At 37.9% G+C, this 14,878-nt stretch overlaps 1 protein-coding gene across 2 annotated transcripts in view; it reads left to right on the forward strand.

Annotated features, from left to right (window-relative positions):
• spock1 (SPARC (osteonectin), cwcv and kazal like domains proteoglycan 1) overlaps positions 1-14,878 on the forward strand; it is a 109,167-nt gene that overhangs the window by 47,121 nt on the left and 47,168 nt on the right. For both annotated transcript variants that reach the window (XM_063498162.1, XM_063498154.1), the window contains exon 3: positions 12,437-12,482. In XM_063498162.1, coding sequence (XP_063354232.1) covers positions 12,437-12,482 — 46 coding nt within the window. The remainder of the gene's footprint in view (positions 1-12,436; positions 12,483-14,878) is intronic.

Below are 14,878 nucleotides of genomic sequence, written 5' to 3' on the forward strand. Positions count from 1 at the left end.
ACACTGAAAAATTAAACCGAAATGATCACAGCAAAGTGTTAAGAGAATTTCATCCAGCAGCTGAAGAAAAATACAGCTACTGCTTTGTTTTTTCACACCAAGAAGAGGTTATGGAAGCATGGCAGACCGCGGCAGAGGAAGTAATTCATCATCATCATCTAGCTTATGGCTGTACGCTCACTAGTGGAGCTCACTTCATAGATAAGAAAAATCAAAGAACCACACAAGTTAGGGACCGATTGCAATTCAGTTTTTCAAAAGCCTGACTTGCCAATTGTGTTTTCCTTTCTTTGTAAGCACTAAAGTTAAGAGCTTACACAATCTATGATGGAAAAATTAAAGATTTTGGTCACCAGCCTATCAATCTGTGCACCTCTGACCTTCACTGAAAACAATCTGTTCTGACATACTCACTGGCTTGTTGAAACAACAAGTCCCTTAATGCTTCTGTGTTGCCTGCTTCCTCTGAAAATGAAGGACAGCAGATCTGTGGTAGTGTCAGGCTAATTTACTAACATGCTGTCTTATTTATTATTTATTGAACTGTGTCCACTAGCTTGTATCTCCCCTCCACTTTGACCAACCTAGACTTAGATCTATGTCGACCTCGATATGCCTGTGGTTTACATGCTTGCTGCTGTGACATGGAAACAGTTCATAGCTTGACACTTAGCTAGGCATGTGGAGAAAATCTCTGAATCACAGCAAAGTCATTTAGACTTTGTTTTTTTCCTTGTCAGTTTCCTTCTGCCTTTGCCTTGATCTAATACTCCTCTGTCATTGTGTTTAACACAAAACTCAGGCTCAGCCTTTTTCCTTTTATCTTTGTCACTTACTGACTGCCAATTTTTTTTGGGCAGTCACTTGTTTGTCCTTTTACAAACTTAGTGATGGGTACGCATGAAGACCCGCTTTTTCTTCACAAAGCTTTCAAAGTTGGCACATGCTGTACCAGACATAAGTAGACACGACTGAAAAAAATATAATATCAAACAGCACCAAAATGAAATTAAACGATTATTGCTAAAGAGATTTACTGGTGAAAAATGTCTTGCTCATTCCTCTTTGTCAAATCTCAGAACAGCTCCTTTATTCCATTTTATATTCTAAACAATGTATAGAAACAAATACATCACCACAAGGAAATTATGGCAGTTTTTAAAACTTTTAGATTTTGAAGAGAAACAATACAAAATTGTGGATTCCATCCGTCTATCCATTAATTTTTCTTCCACTTATCCAGTTCAGGGTCGTAAAGAGGCTGGAGCCTATCCTAGCTACGAGTGTCACAAAATAATCAATAAGGAAATGATTTGCTGAATTTAACTCATCTTCTCTACAAGATGGGACATTTTTTTGTGTGAAAGACACAAAAATGACAAGAAGGTGGCATTTGAGGATCTGTACTGCCTGCTTTCTGGGTGCTTTCTGGGTCTTTCATCCCTTCCACTTTCCCGTGCTGTCAAACTCAATACTGACATCCAATCATCTTCTTGCCTCCCTTCTTTGAGCCAATCAGCCTCTACCCCATGTGGTTTAAATCCATGCTCTCCACCATTCTCCCTTTCAGACTCTCATTCATGCAACCCACCTCCTCACTATCTCTGCCTCACCCAAGTCATACGAAGCTCCATCCAAGCCTCAGTATCCATCTTCACTAGCACCAGCGTCTAGACTCCAGGGGGTCCTGTCCTAAATCGTATTACTGCTGGGATTCTGTTCTGCCATGACGGGTCATCAGAGTCTAATCACCAAATATATTGATTAATTTCGCTATCTGAACAAATCATGTTCAATTCTTCAAAATGATTTCTCCTTATTGAATTGATCTAATTTTGCATGACAATGCTAAATAGCAAGAGATAAAGGCGCTCCAGCTCCAGCTGAACTTATGTTACATTCCTTCCATTATCTTTTTACAGTCATAGCAGGAAAATAGCTCAGTTCTACTATTTAACGCAAGCCTAAGTATTCAAAATACTGAGTCTACCAGAACTACAGTGTGAATATCACATAAATAGAATCTGATACTAGGCGTAAACAGCAGTATTAATCACTGAGAGGAAAGACTGTTAGAAAATGTGCAGCTCTATTCCCCATTTGTGAACAGCTACTCTCAGATTTTTTTCTCCCTGCCTTCGAGTGAGGCCTTCGGGTGCAGCTAAAACTGTTTCTGCTCTCTGATTAGTTTCAACAACATTTTGTACAAACTCGTTCTGACAGAGAATGCAGTTACAGCCTTGAGCATATCCTCAGATCAAATTTGTTTCAACTTTTTTGGCATCAAATAGGATACATTTTGGATTTATGAATGTGCACGTTTTTAAAGTGGGTGTGAGCGTACATAGAGAAGAACATTTTTCAAAGATTTTTTTTGTTTTTATGTGTGGTCATTTTTTGTTTCCTAATAGACAGTTATTTTCCTACATCCAAAGCAACCCTTTTTCTCTCAACAATCAACCTTTCTGCCATTGTGTTCTGTGCTTGTCACTCTGTTCTGGTTGCTCTCAGCAGGTATATGCAAAGAGTGCTCTTCCGCAGGGCTCCATCATCCATCTTTTGCCTTTTTTTTTCGTTGTTACTTCAAACTAGTTGTCCTCTTATTCCTCTCACTCTACTCAGTGCTCAATGCTTTTTTTGTTAAACTGACTCCTCTCTCTCCATTTTCCACTTCTTCTATCATAATTGAATCCTTTTCATGTTCAATATCCTGAAACTGAAAGAAAATATGGGGAGAAAATGGAATGAAGCTTTTTTTGGGGGGGAGGACTGTTGGAGGAGGAGATAAATCTGCAGAGAAGATGGCAAGATATTTTGAATAACAGACTGCTCAGTGAGGTTTTCCTCTCATTAATGTGAAAAGAAAGGACAGAATGAAGAGGAAGCAGATTTTTGATGTCGGCTTCCAGCCATATTGTTCAGTTTCTGGATCTGAAGGGGATAGTGCTCAGCAGTATAAAAAAAAATAGCACAAGAGTAGAGAGGAAGAGAGTTGATGAATGAGGGAAGCTGTAAAAATAGAAAGCCAAAGGGAGAAGGGAAGGGAAGTACGCAGAGAGAAAAGAAGTTGTTTGTCTCAGTTTAGAGGAGCTGGACTGGCTGTGAATGCACATGTTATCACTGGTAGGTCAGGTCTTACATAATTTTACAGGCTGGACAGAAATCATTGTTCTAATGATGAAGCCATGTTTATTTTAGATGAGTTGTGTGTGCGCGCGTGGGTGCAAAAACAGGGAGTGAGAGAGAAAGAGAGGCAGTAAAGGCTGACTACCTTCCAATAATATAAAGGCAGGTGTGTGTGTGTGTGTGTGTGTGTGTGTGTGTGTGTGTGTGTGTGTGTGTGTGTGTGTGTGTGTGTGTGTGTGTGTGCGTCTATGTGTGTTCGTGTGTGTGCATGTGGGGTATCCTCCTCCATCATCTTCTGAGCAGCACATGTAATATTCAGTGTTATCCATGTGTTCATATGAATGAGATGCTGCCTGTCAATCTTAAGGCTAGAGACTCAAATACTGGATCGACTCCGGTGGACCTTTGCTACAGGAAAGCAAACCCTCCTCTCTGTTCTTCTTCTGTTCTCCTCTTTCTTTTTTGCCTCTCACTGTGTTGCCTTCTCACTCTGTGCTCCAAACCTTTTTCCTCTTCCCTGTCTGTCCATTTCTCGTCTCGTCGTCTTTCTTCTTTAGTCCTCGTCGACTATTCTGCTTCCTCTCCTGCTCTCCTCCTGCAAGGCATCTCATAATTGCCTTCATATTTTCTCTTCCTGCATGTGCTTTAAATCCTCAATTTGCCCAGTACATCTTTTTGTTCCTCTTCTCCTGATTATATCTTCATTTTCTCGCATCGTCCATTTCATAGCTCCATTATGAAGAAATACGGGTTGAATGGATATGCAAACAGGGGTTCTCACTTGTGCAGGCTACTTTTGCCTGTTAAGAAAAAAAAACTATTTAACAAGCTTTGTCAGAAATTTTGAGAAGGCATATAATATGCTTCATAATGTGCTAAAATCTATTTATCCTTTGATTTTCCTTTGCTCATCCAGTTCGTCATTGCTATAGGGGTCAGGTGGGGGATAGAGCCCAACCGAACTGAAACAGACTGTCTACCTGTTGCAGACCTAACACATAGAGACAGACAACATTCACGGTTATGGTCAGTTTCATGCAAACACCACACAGAAGGGCCCCAGGCTGGATTTAAAAACCCACGACCTTCTCACTTTGCTGCCCTGCTGAAAATATCAATATCGAGCCTAAAAGAGGTTAAACTGGAGTCAAACTTGTATGATCAAGACAGTCTCTTTTTGATTAATCTCTTTGAATTCTCAAATTTATATTTTGAACAGAGCACTAACAGTGCTCCAGCCAGCATACAGTCTCTTGCTAGCTGGCCCAGGTACAAATAAGTTGCAAAACACCTAAATCTGTTCATAATGACCCATCCCGCGGCATAAGTAGTGGTGCAGTCAGTTTAGAATTTGCTCATGTCACTTAGTTCAGCCAGGGCTGCATCGCTCAACTGGTTTAAGTGCTGGTCATAACGTTAATAACACGGATTGAACTCTGTCAGTATTTATTATTTAGAAAAATAGAGCTCCGCGGTCAACATAAGCTACTGCCTATTTCCAAGTATATCCGCAAATAGCTTTCTGTCTTAAATGTATGTCTTTAAAATGCTTGTATTGGTTGGGCTCCATTTTAAAACTTTTAATCCAAGTAGTTTGTTAAGTGTGTTACAGCTAATTAGTTTTCATATTAATTCATCACTGTTGTGATAATGACCCAGAAGGCTTCATAAGCCCTTATAATCATTTTACCTTCAGTTGTATGGCTTTAAATCCACTTGAGGTGATATAAATTGTTAATGGAAGGTCATTTAACATTTTAAATGCAGAGATTAGTTTTTTTTTTAATTTGTTTATATCTTTTGTTGATACATTTGTATAGTTTGGAGAATTGTAAAATGGTTTGATTGACTTGATTGAAATGTTAAATACTTTTGTTCTAATAACTGCAAGATTTCACTGTGTGAACAGGCTTATCGGTTGCACAGCTTCTCACTCTAAATCAATGTGTTGCTTTTCCAAATGTGAGCATGTAGTATCTAAAATTTTTGTAAAGCAAATCTGCTGCCTCTATTGAGCATTCTTCATTCCTGCAGTACAGTAATCTGACGCAGTGTATCCCTGAAATCCACTCACTGCTCTGTGCTATCTGTTCACAAAGCTCATATATCAGCTTCACAAGGCACTGATCAGATCCCAGATCAGTCCTTGTCTCTAAGTAGAATGTTGCCTAAGGAAAAAAGCAGAGACTTGGTGGAGAGGGAAAGTAAGATAAGGAGGGGGAGAATTAGAGACTATGGGGAAAAAGATGAGGGTGGGAGGATGGGAATTCGGCAAGGTTCCAGAGCCATGAATAAAATGCATAAAGTACACAGTAAATTTTTAATGCTGTTTAGTTTCCACTGAGAGGCCAGATTTGCATCCTCATCCCCTGATTATGACATCTTCAGTCAGCACTCCAGGCTTGGCATTGCCCATTTTAATGTTAATGTGAGTGTTTGCACAAATTCACTATTACCCGCTTGTGAGAATAGGCATATACACACACATACACACTCACACAAAACACACACTTTTCAGAGAAGGTTACTTCTGCTGAGAGAAGCTAATCGGGCTGAAACCATTCCCGCTTTGGTTCCTTCTGTCCCTTTTCTTGTCACAGACTTCCTAAGGGACCTCCTATCAGATAATATCAGGCACATCACATTAAACTGAGAAAAAGAAAATGAGCTGACCTGGTGAAGTCCTACTAGACTGACTGTGAGGTCATAACAGTGAAAGACTATTTCAGATCTTCCTTAGAAGCAGACCAAAAGCACTGTTTATGTAGCTTTAATAGTTCCCCCTCACACTGATAGCCTACAGGGCGCTTTACAACTGGCTCACCAAAGGATTCAGTCTGGCTCACTGGATAATCTGTCAGAGCCTAACAAATGAAAAGACAGCTTTTATTTATTTAGTCAGTTTTTGCACTTTGTGTTTTAAGTTGTTGAAACTGGATTGCATCTTCATATACAGTGCTGTGAAAAAGTATTTGCCTCCTACCAGATTTCGTCAGTTTTTTCCATATTTGTTGCTCTTACATGTTTCAGGTGATCAAACAAATTTTATTATCACAAAAATATAACCCAAGTAAATACAAAATGGAGTTTTTAAACCGTGATTTTAATTGTTAAGAGAAAGAAATTACCCAAACCTAGCAGGCCATCTGTGAAAAAGTAATTGTCCAACGTAATAAGGTGAAAAAGTAATAAGGAAGGGGGTATATACTTTTTCACAGCACTGTACATATATCGATTCTGTAGACGAAGAACAAGATTTTTGGTGCTGGAGGCATTCTGTTTTATGTCTATTGTCTGCTCGTAGTCCAAGTTCAGTTGATTGATAATATCAGACTGTCTAAAAGTAGTTAAACAGTATATGTAGAGCGTAAAAGACGGATTGCTTTTGCAGCAATGTGGTTTTATTGAATATGAAGACTTTCATAAAGTATACTTAAATAAAAAAGGTTTTCTAGGTTGCTATGCAATGGCTATACTTAGTCAGCTTGTATGGATCAAATTGGGGTGCATACAGCCCAATTTGTTTGTAAATGAATGTGACATCCTCGTGTAGAATAAACATTGAGGCACCATGGCAATACAAAAGAAGTCAGCAGCCCACAATGACTTCATGATTGTACAATAACTAATAAAATAGAAATGACACTGACAAAGAATGAGAATAAAAATCTGGTGTCACATTGGTGAAACAATGCTCAGCCTTTAACTTTTATATGAGCATGTTCACAATCCCATTTCTTATTGTTGTTATTATTGTCTTATTGTCTTTGCTTCACTGTGTTTCTCCTGTTGCACCATGTATCATACTAAGCTTGAATATATTATAGCAGAGTCAGCAGAGGTCAGTACATTTTAGCTGTGACCCCTTCATAATATTATGTTTTTCATTTGAATACCTAACAGCTATCCCATAAAAGTCTCATCTAAGTCAAGGGTCAGATGGGGTGAACTGCCAGGGGAATTTCTTTTGCCTCCACAATCCTGTTGAGAGACTTGTTAAACTGCAGTTCTGCAGCAATTTACACTGTGGCTAACTGACAAATATCCCACTTTTCATGCATTGAAGTGTTTATATGCCACTTTGATTTCTCAAAGTACTCCAGTTAGTACTGTATATTCAAAATGAGGAACTAGAAACTATTTTTTTCAGTACGTAATATGTGCAAAAAAACCATATTCCTGACTGAAATCATACTTAGAGATGAGACCCAGAATAAACAGCACAGTCATACATATAAATACAATATCCTAATTTGTTGTTTTCACTATATCCATTGCATTTCCTCATTGGCATGGTGCCCCTTGTCTTTCCCTGGGAAGACAGTTCAAACACTGCTGCTACATTTTAATGTATCCTCTAGCTCCTAAACAGCAATGTTTAATGAAACTACTCACTGCAATTTGAAGGTGTTTGCACAAAAACATGTAGTCAGTTAACCATAATTAAAATAGAGGCGGTAAATAAACTGTAATATGAACAGGTGTATAATAAAATAGTCCAATTTTCAGTGACAGCTGTTATGCTATATTTTTAAATTGATTTTTAATTGAACACCTCAAAAAAGACTTAATTACACAGATATTTTGTGTGTGCGTGTGCGTATATGTGTGTGTGTGTCAGAGCTTCTGCAGTGTTCACAAGTTTGGACACAACATGGTTAACAGGTTTTTTCCTGACACTCGCTCCTGAAAGTTCCACCATCACCTCCAACAAAGACGATATGATAATAACGACACAGTTTTATGTCCTTGTAATCACTTTAAAGGGTTTGAATGACATTGGGGCAGTGTCGCAGCGAGCTAAACAGCCAGTTAATGCTTTTGAGATGAGCACAATAAAATATTAATGGGGGTCTTGGGCAAGGAAAGGTCATCACTGTGACTGAAGCTGAATAATAAGAGAGCTAGTAGCAACACTGTGAACCTTAAGTGACACCAGCTAGAAAACAATGGAGGCTCTTCTCGGGCAACAGCAGCTCAGCTGCTGTCCTTTGTTGGATACAGTTAACGCTCTTATCTGGTGTGAACTTTTGTTTGTTTTTTGTTTTTTTAGTCACAGGTAAAATTTGTCTCACTAGAAAATACAGAGGATTTCCAAATTGTAGATGGTACAGAAAACAAATATAGTGATTCTACCAGAGCTGCAGAAAAACGAATGAAAACCATTAGTGTTACTGACTGTAAATAACCCATTGTAAAGAGGCGCTATAATCCATCATGATGTTTGTGTGATTTTTTTGTACACAGGTGTAAGAAAAGAGAAAAATACTGTGACTTTAACAAAAATAAGAAAATGTCTTGAAGTATAATCAGGTTTTAAATGTTATTTATTACAGATGACAAGTTAGCTTCTGGATTATTTGAAGGCAGATAGAAGAAAATTCAAAATAACTACATTTTTGATGTTTTCAGACTATTTTAAGTGATCTTAGGGCAGGGATGTCAAACTCATTTTACATCATGGTCCAGATACAGCCCACTTCGACCTTAAATGGGCCAGACCAGTGTAAAGATGTTTAACTTATGTTTAACTACACATTTAATCCCTGAGATATGTAAAAAAGTACATGATACATGATAAAGAAATGCTGCTATAGTAAATCAAAGAATTATAACTCTTAAATTGTAAGAAATAAATGTGTGAAATTACATGTTAAAATTAAGTTTATTAATTAAAAAAAGTTAAGATATAAATGATGTAAAGTCCAAAATCTATGCCCTCCTTCATGTTTTCCAAAGTGTTGGATATTACTCTTTTCGAGCTGGTTCTCGCTCCTGGTCCTTATTTTTGGACATCCCTGTCATAGGAGACAGAAGGGATTTAAAAATAAACTTTTTCAATCTCTTTCAAAATTTTTGTTCATCTGAACTAAATGTCTATAAGGATTTAATCTAGCTGACCATCTGTTTCAGTGCATTAAGGTATGTCCAGCAAGATGTCCAGCAAGGGAGAAACACTGTAAAAATGGGCTCTGCTTGTGATAAAACTAGCCCCTCAACAGCATTGTTAACACAGGCAGCCAACAAAACATGAAAGCAATCTTCATTTGATCATAATACATTATTTTGCTGCCCAATAACTGCTGTTAGTCAGAGAGCAGCTTGCGTACCGACCCTTAAGTCTACTGACTACCTCCTATGTTTTTTTCCCTGACCAGAAGTCTCAGTCCACTCAAAAATGTTGTTAGAAGAATCAAAAGAAAAGCAAGCAGCTCGTCGTCTCCTGTGCGTTTGGTTCCCGCCACAGCAGGCCAAATTGAGTTTAGTGAAAGAAAGAAAATATAGGACTACCCATCTAGCCTTTGGCTTAGTTTGTTCACCAGACCACTTACCCCTCTTGTTTCTGTCCCAACGTCATCATATTCACCAAGAACTTGCCTTACAAGATCTTATGTCTACTCTTAAATCCCAGAAGATTGCACCCATTTACCCAAAGGATAGCATCCATAGAGATTACATAAAGCCTATTAAAAGTCAGTGTCCCATGAATATAATTATGAAGCTATTATTGTTACACTGAGATGGTTACATATTATTTCTTGGACCACCCTGAATTTTACAGATTCCACTGCATTTCAAAGCTGCTGCTGCTGCTGCTGCTGATGTTGTTTTTGCATGTCACTTTAGCTGTTTTTCCTCTCAGTTGGGACTGGATTTAGCTACAGCATCAATTAGTTAATGGACATTTTTCATCTACAGATTAGATCCAGATTAAAACAGTAAACCTTTTGTTTAGTCTCCGTCCCTGAAAATTTTACATGCCCTCCTTTTCTCTTTTTTTTCATATGGCATTTTGGCATTTGTAAAAAGGACCCCAGTTAAATAATTTGCTGCTTTTTTCTGCGCAACTTCCGTGCCTCTCCCTCTCTCTTTCTTCTCTCCTTTCCCTTATGCTGCCCTGTTACTCTGCGTGTACAATTTGGCCTCAATGTGTTTCAAATTACATGCCACATCAAATAAGGCTATCTCATAATGCTGCGAGCGCCGGTGCAAGTGTGCGGGTCCTTGGGTATTCCACCACCTTCAGATTCGTATTAAATGAAACTCTAGAGTTCAACTCAGTGTTCAGAATGAGTAATACAGGGTTGTAATACATCTGATAGACATAGCATACTGTGCCATTATCACTGACCTTTCTTTTCTTTTCTTCTCCCTCCCCTCTATTCCTTTCTGTCCTCTGCAATCATCTAAAGGAAGCAGAGGTAAGTAGAGTCATTGTTTTTGTAACTGTCATTATTTTGAAACACATTGTAATTCTTTAGTAAAGTTTTAGTGCACTTACAAACTGCTGGATAGGTGTTGCTGATTTAATTGCACAGCAGGTTAGGTGGCTAGTCAGGCATAGTATGTTATAGTCCAGCATATTAAAATTCTGCTGTTGTGCTTGTAGGTTTCACACTCTCAAGCAAGCTTACTATGTTTCAATGAAGTAAACTGAATTAACCTGACTTCTCTGGCAGTTTGCTTCAGAGCATTATTGAGGCTGGGTTATGTGGGCTGTCTGTGTTCATCCCAAAAATGTTGGCAAAGGTCATAGTTACGTGCTCCATAAATAAAGAAAAACTACTAGTTATTTTGAAAAAAAATAATCATAAAAGTAGCATCCAAAAAGAAAGTTAAATCCAAGTATGCATGTGCATGGTTGTGTATCTATATTTATTGTGTGCAGTGTTTTTTTATTTAGAATCTGGAAATATCTGTGCATGTCTGACTGAATGACTGATCTGGTTTAGAGAGGAAAGACAGCATCTGGCAGTGTGGTTGAGGTTGTATCACTGTCCAAGGAACAGGAAAGCTTCTCAACGGTGAAGACACTAATAATGCTGAAACAGAGCAGGAGATGTGGACATAAAATAAATGAAAGAAAATGATGTGAGGACATGATTTAAGTAAGCGCCTAAGGGAGAGGCTAATTAGGTTTCATCTCCTGATTTCAAACTTCTGCGTTGGCTCAAATTTTGACGGTTGTCATTTATAGAACAAGGACTGTATGAGTGGGTCAACTGTCCATTTTCACTGGACTGTTCCATATTACTGATACTAATTTAGTCTCTTTCACTTTTATAGTCACTCTCCCTCGCTCTCTCTCTCCCTATAACTCAATAACACAGGAGATAGAGTTCCTGTTTTCAGACCCAGCAGGTTCACAAATGTCACTGACACAGGCTCACTTCCTGCTGACACACATATGGTTCACCCAGGGAAATCATTTAGAAGACACCACCACTACACACCTCTGTGTGCATATATGTGTGTGTATTAGTACTTTATGTAATATTATTATCTTTATTATTAAATATAAACTGAATCTGACAGGAGGGGTCAACTACAGCTCTTCCTTTAGGTACCCACACATGGTGTCTTGGTAATAAAACTGTTATAATAAACTAAAATGTTGGTAAATCTAAATAATTGAAAAATACCTTCAATTATAAAAAACAAAACAAAAATTTCCTTAAAACCCTAATAACACAAACGTTTTAGTGTGTTGTAAGCCGTTATCGTGTATGTTAAAGCATAAAGTGTTTACAAACGTTCAATCAAGTACAAATATCAGTTTATGCTTTACAGATCAGATGTTTTAAATGCAAATCTGCTGCTTCTTCTACAAGTGGCTGCTCCAAAAGGACACCACTTATACCACTTTTTCCTTTCATCTATATGTCAGACCATTCTTTGTTTATTCTTTACTTACGTAAAACACATTACATGACACTAACAAAGTCATCACTCTACCCACAGTGGGCTTATTACTTTAATTGCTCTACATAGCAGAAGATGTCTCTAACAAGGCAGGAAATCTGCTCTTAATTGAACCAATGTATCAAATAGTATTAAAAAATCCAAATCCCTTATCAACTTAACTAAATTAAGCCAGTTATTTTTTTTATTTGAATATGTTCAGTTCATGAAGCTTTCCCTTTAAACAAAACTGTAGTGAACAAAGACTTGTTCAAATAGAGTCATGAAAATCATATTTGACCAGTGTTAATTCATAATGGCTGTTAAATGTTATGCTGCTTTGTTTGCTCTTTGGAGCATATAACCTTCTTTACGCTCGAGTGTTTCTGCTGCAAGTTTCTATTTACATTTGTGCCCTATTTTATTATCCAAACAAGCTCATACCATACATATTTTCTATTGAAATCAACAAAGAGACGAACAAAAAAAGAGAAGAATGGAAACAGGATTTCTCAGTAGCGACATTTAGTATTTGGTTTGTTCACTTTCTGTTCAATAAAATAATCTGTCCACTCTTCACATGTTTAGTTTTTCATAACCCAATCGCTTCTGTTGTGTTTCCACTCAGGATGACTACTTCAAAAGCTGGGCACCTGCAAAGTCTCTCGATCAAGGTGAGTTTTGCTCTTTTGTGTTACTATAAATTTTTGTATTACTGTAAGCTGTATGTGAAACTACGTGTAAAAATGGAAAACTCCACTGCTGCTTTGAGTTCTAAGTTGAGTTCTTAGTCATTTTTTTTAAACTAGTAAATGATGCCTGATGCTATACCTTTTACCATATACCGTATTATGTGTCTAATAATCCAAGTAAGCCAATCAGAAAGTCTAAGAAACATTAAATACTGGGAGTACTGGGAGAGGTTTGTCAGATTTTGTCAAATTCAACAGATATAAAAAGCGCATAGTCCTCAAATTGAAGCTATTGCAAGGAGTATATTTATGCTAAAATGCAGGTATAGTATATTTAACCTTCTTTTAGCACACATACAGTTATGTCCAAAAGGAGTTTTCATAGTTTTTAATTCTATGCAGTCCAACCCATGACTCAGCAGCTTGTAGCAGCATAACTACCTATGAATACCTACCTTTAACTACCCAATAATCATTTTTTGTATAACTTTATTATTCCCTCTCATCATTGTAGAGGAATTTTTCAGCCATTATCTTGTAGACTTATTGTTCTGCTTGGGATCACGGTCCTGCTGCATGACCCAATTTGGACCTGCGTAGGTTTAGCTCTCAGACAGACAGCATCACATCTGACTCTAGAATACTTTGGTATACAGAGTAGTTCATGGTCCACTTAGTGGCTGGAAGGTGTCCAGGTCCTTTAGCAGCAAAACAAGCCCAAATCATTACCTCTCCACCACCGTGCTTTGCAGCTGGTATGAGGTGTTTGTGCTGATTTTTTGTGTTTGTTTTTTTTATCAAATGTGGCGCTGTGGTCAGACATCTCCACTTTGCTGTCATCTGATGAGCTTTAAAAGAAACTAAATTAAACACTGTGTTTTGTCAACAGCACCCCAATAAAAGGACCCAAAATCGGGATACTCAGAGGCTGCGTAAAAGACCTAAATCATAATCTTTAATTGAAAGTTAGACATTGATTATGCACAGAAGAGGAAGCAATGAAGAAAACCAGAGGCAACTATTAAAAATAAAACCATGACACAGTATGTAGACAGTGTATTAAATAAATTGTTTGATAAATTAGAAATTAAAACTGAAGGTCATCGACAAGTAGAACTAGTTCAAAACCAGTAAATGTCAAGTGTTATAAAGAGATCATTTACGTCACTGAAACTTTATTGTGTGACTGGTGTTTGATGTTCACATTGCATTTACGTGTTACCTTTGTATTTTAGCATTTTTTTCAGTAAAGATGCTAGAAGGACTCTGAGTTGCACTGTTGAGTGATTTGCTGCCAACAACCCAATAATCTCCCTTATGTAATACTCTTATTGTGCAGACAAAAATCCCTTTAGTTTATGTGTACTCATCTTTCTTTTGTCTTCTAAAAGCAAGTCTCCATAATGTGATTTGAAGCATTTTAGCATGAATGCATCGCAAGTGGTGTCTAATTCTTAAAGTTAGGGTAGTTCTGCTGTTCTTTGACTGTGTGCATGTGCCTGGCCAAATGTTCTTTCTTTTGCACTGTACGTGCTGCTTATGGACTAGTATGGCAATAATGCCAAGTCCACTTTGTCAGTCACAGTCAAGTGTGTAATGCTCTTAGAACCCCAGTAACTCTTGACTAACCTCAGTTATTACAAACACTAACTCACTTTCATTTACACTCACAGTCTTGCTTTACTTACGTATGCAGACGCACACACACACTCTCACACCGAGGCAGTTTGTGGGGTTAATTGGACGGCAGCTTTTTGAACAGCGCACCAGAAATCTTGCTACCACTGAGCTTGTTCTGTTCTTTGCTGGCTTGGTTTTGCATATGTAGCACAGTAACTGCAACTCTTCAGGGAAAGACTTGCTGAGCAGGTTTATCTGGGCCAGCTCCTCGTGGATACTGAGCCTAATGAGAACAGCCTTGCCTCAGTGCATCAAATTTTGGTGCTACTCTAGTTTCTCGGAGATAAGTAAAAACAAAAGGTAAACAGAGCTTCATTCTCTTAACTAGGGACTCAGTGCTTGCTGCATTATGGATATTATTCTTTGTGCCAAAATCCAGGAGGAGTGAGGCCAGATTTAGGTGCTAAAAGAATTATATACTTGGCCAGAAAAAAGGTACTGTAGTGCCACAACATCTGTGTCACATTTCTTTCTATACCTGGAGGCACTGGTTTGATTTAATCTCTCATAGGATTCAATATTGATGTTGTCAGCTGTATATTATTTGCAACATCTTTCACCAAATTAGGCCGGAGACCAAACACAATAAACACAAGAGTGCTTCATTTCATATTTCATTGGTGCTGACAGAGTAAACCCGAAGAGAAAGAACACTTACTGCACTGGCAAACTAAAGACATTCAGCATCTGTGTGGTTA

Source organism: Pelmatolapia mariae, linkage group LG2 (genome assembly GCF_036321145.2).
Source record: "Pelmatolapia mariae isolate MD_Pm_ZW linkage group LG2, Pm_UMD_F_2, whole genome shotgun sequence".
NCBI classification, from domain to species: domain Eukaryota; kingdom Metazoa; phylum Chordata; class Actinopteri; order Cichliformes; family Cichlidae; genus Pelmatolapia; species Pelmatolapia mariae.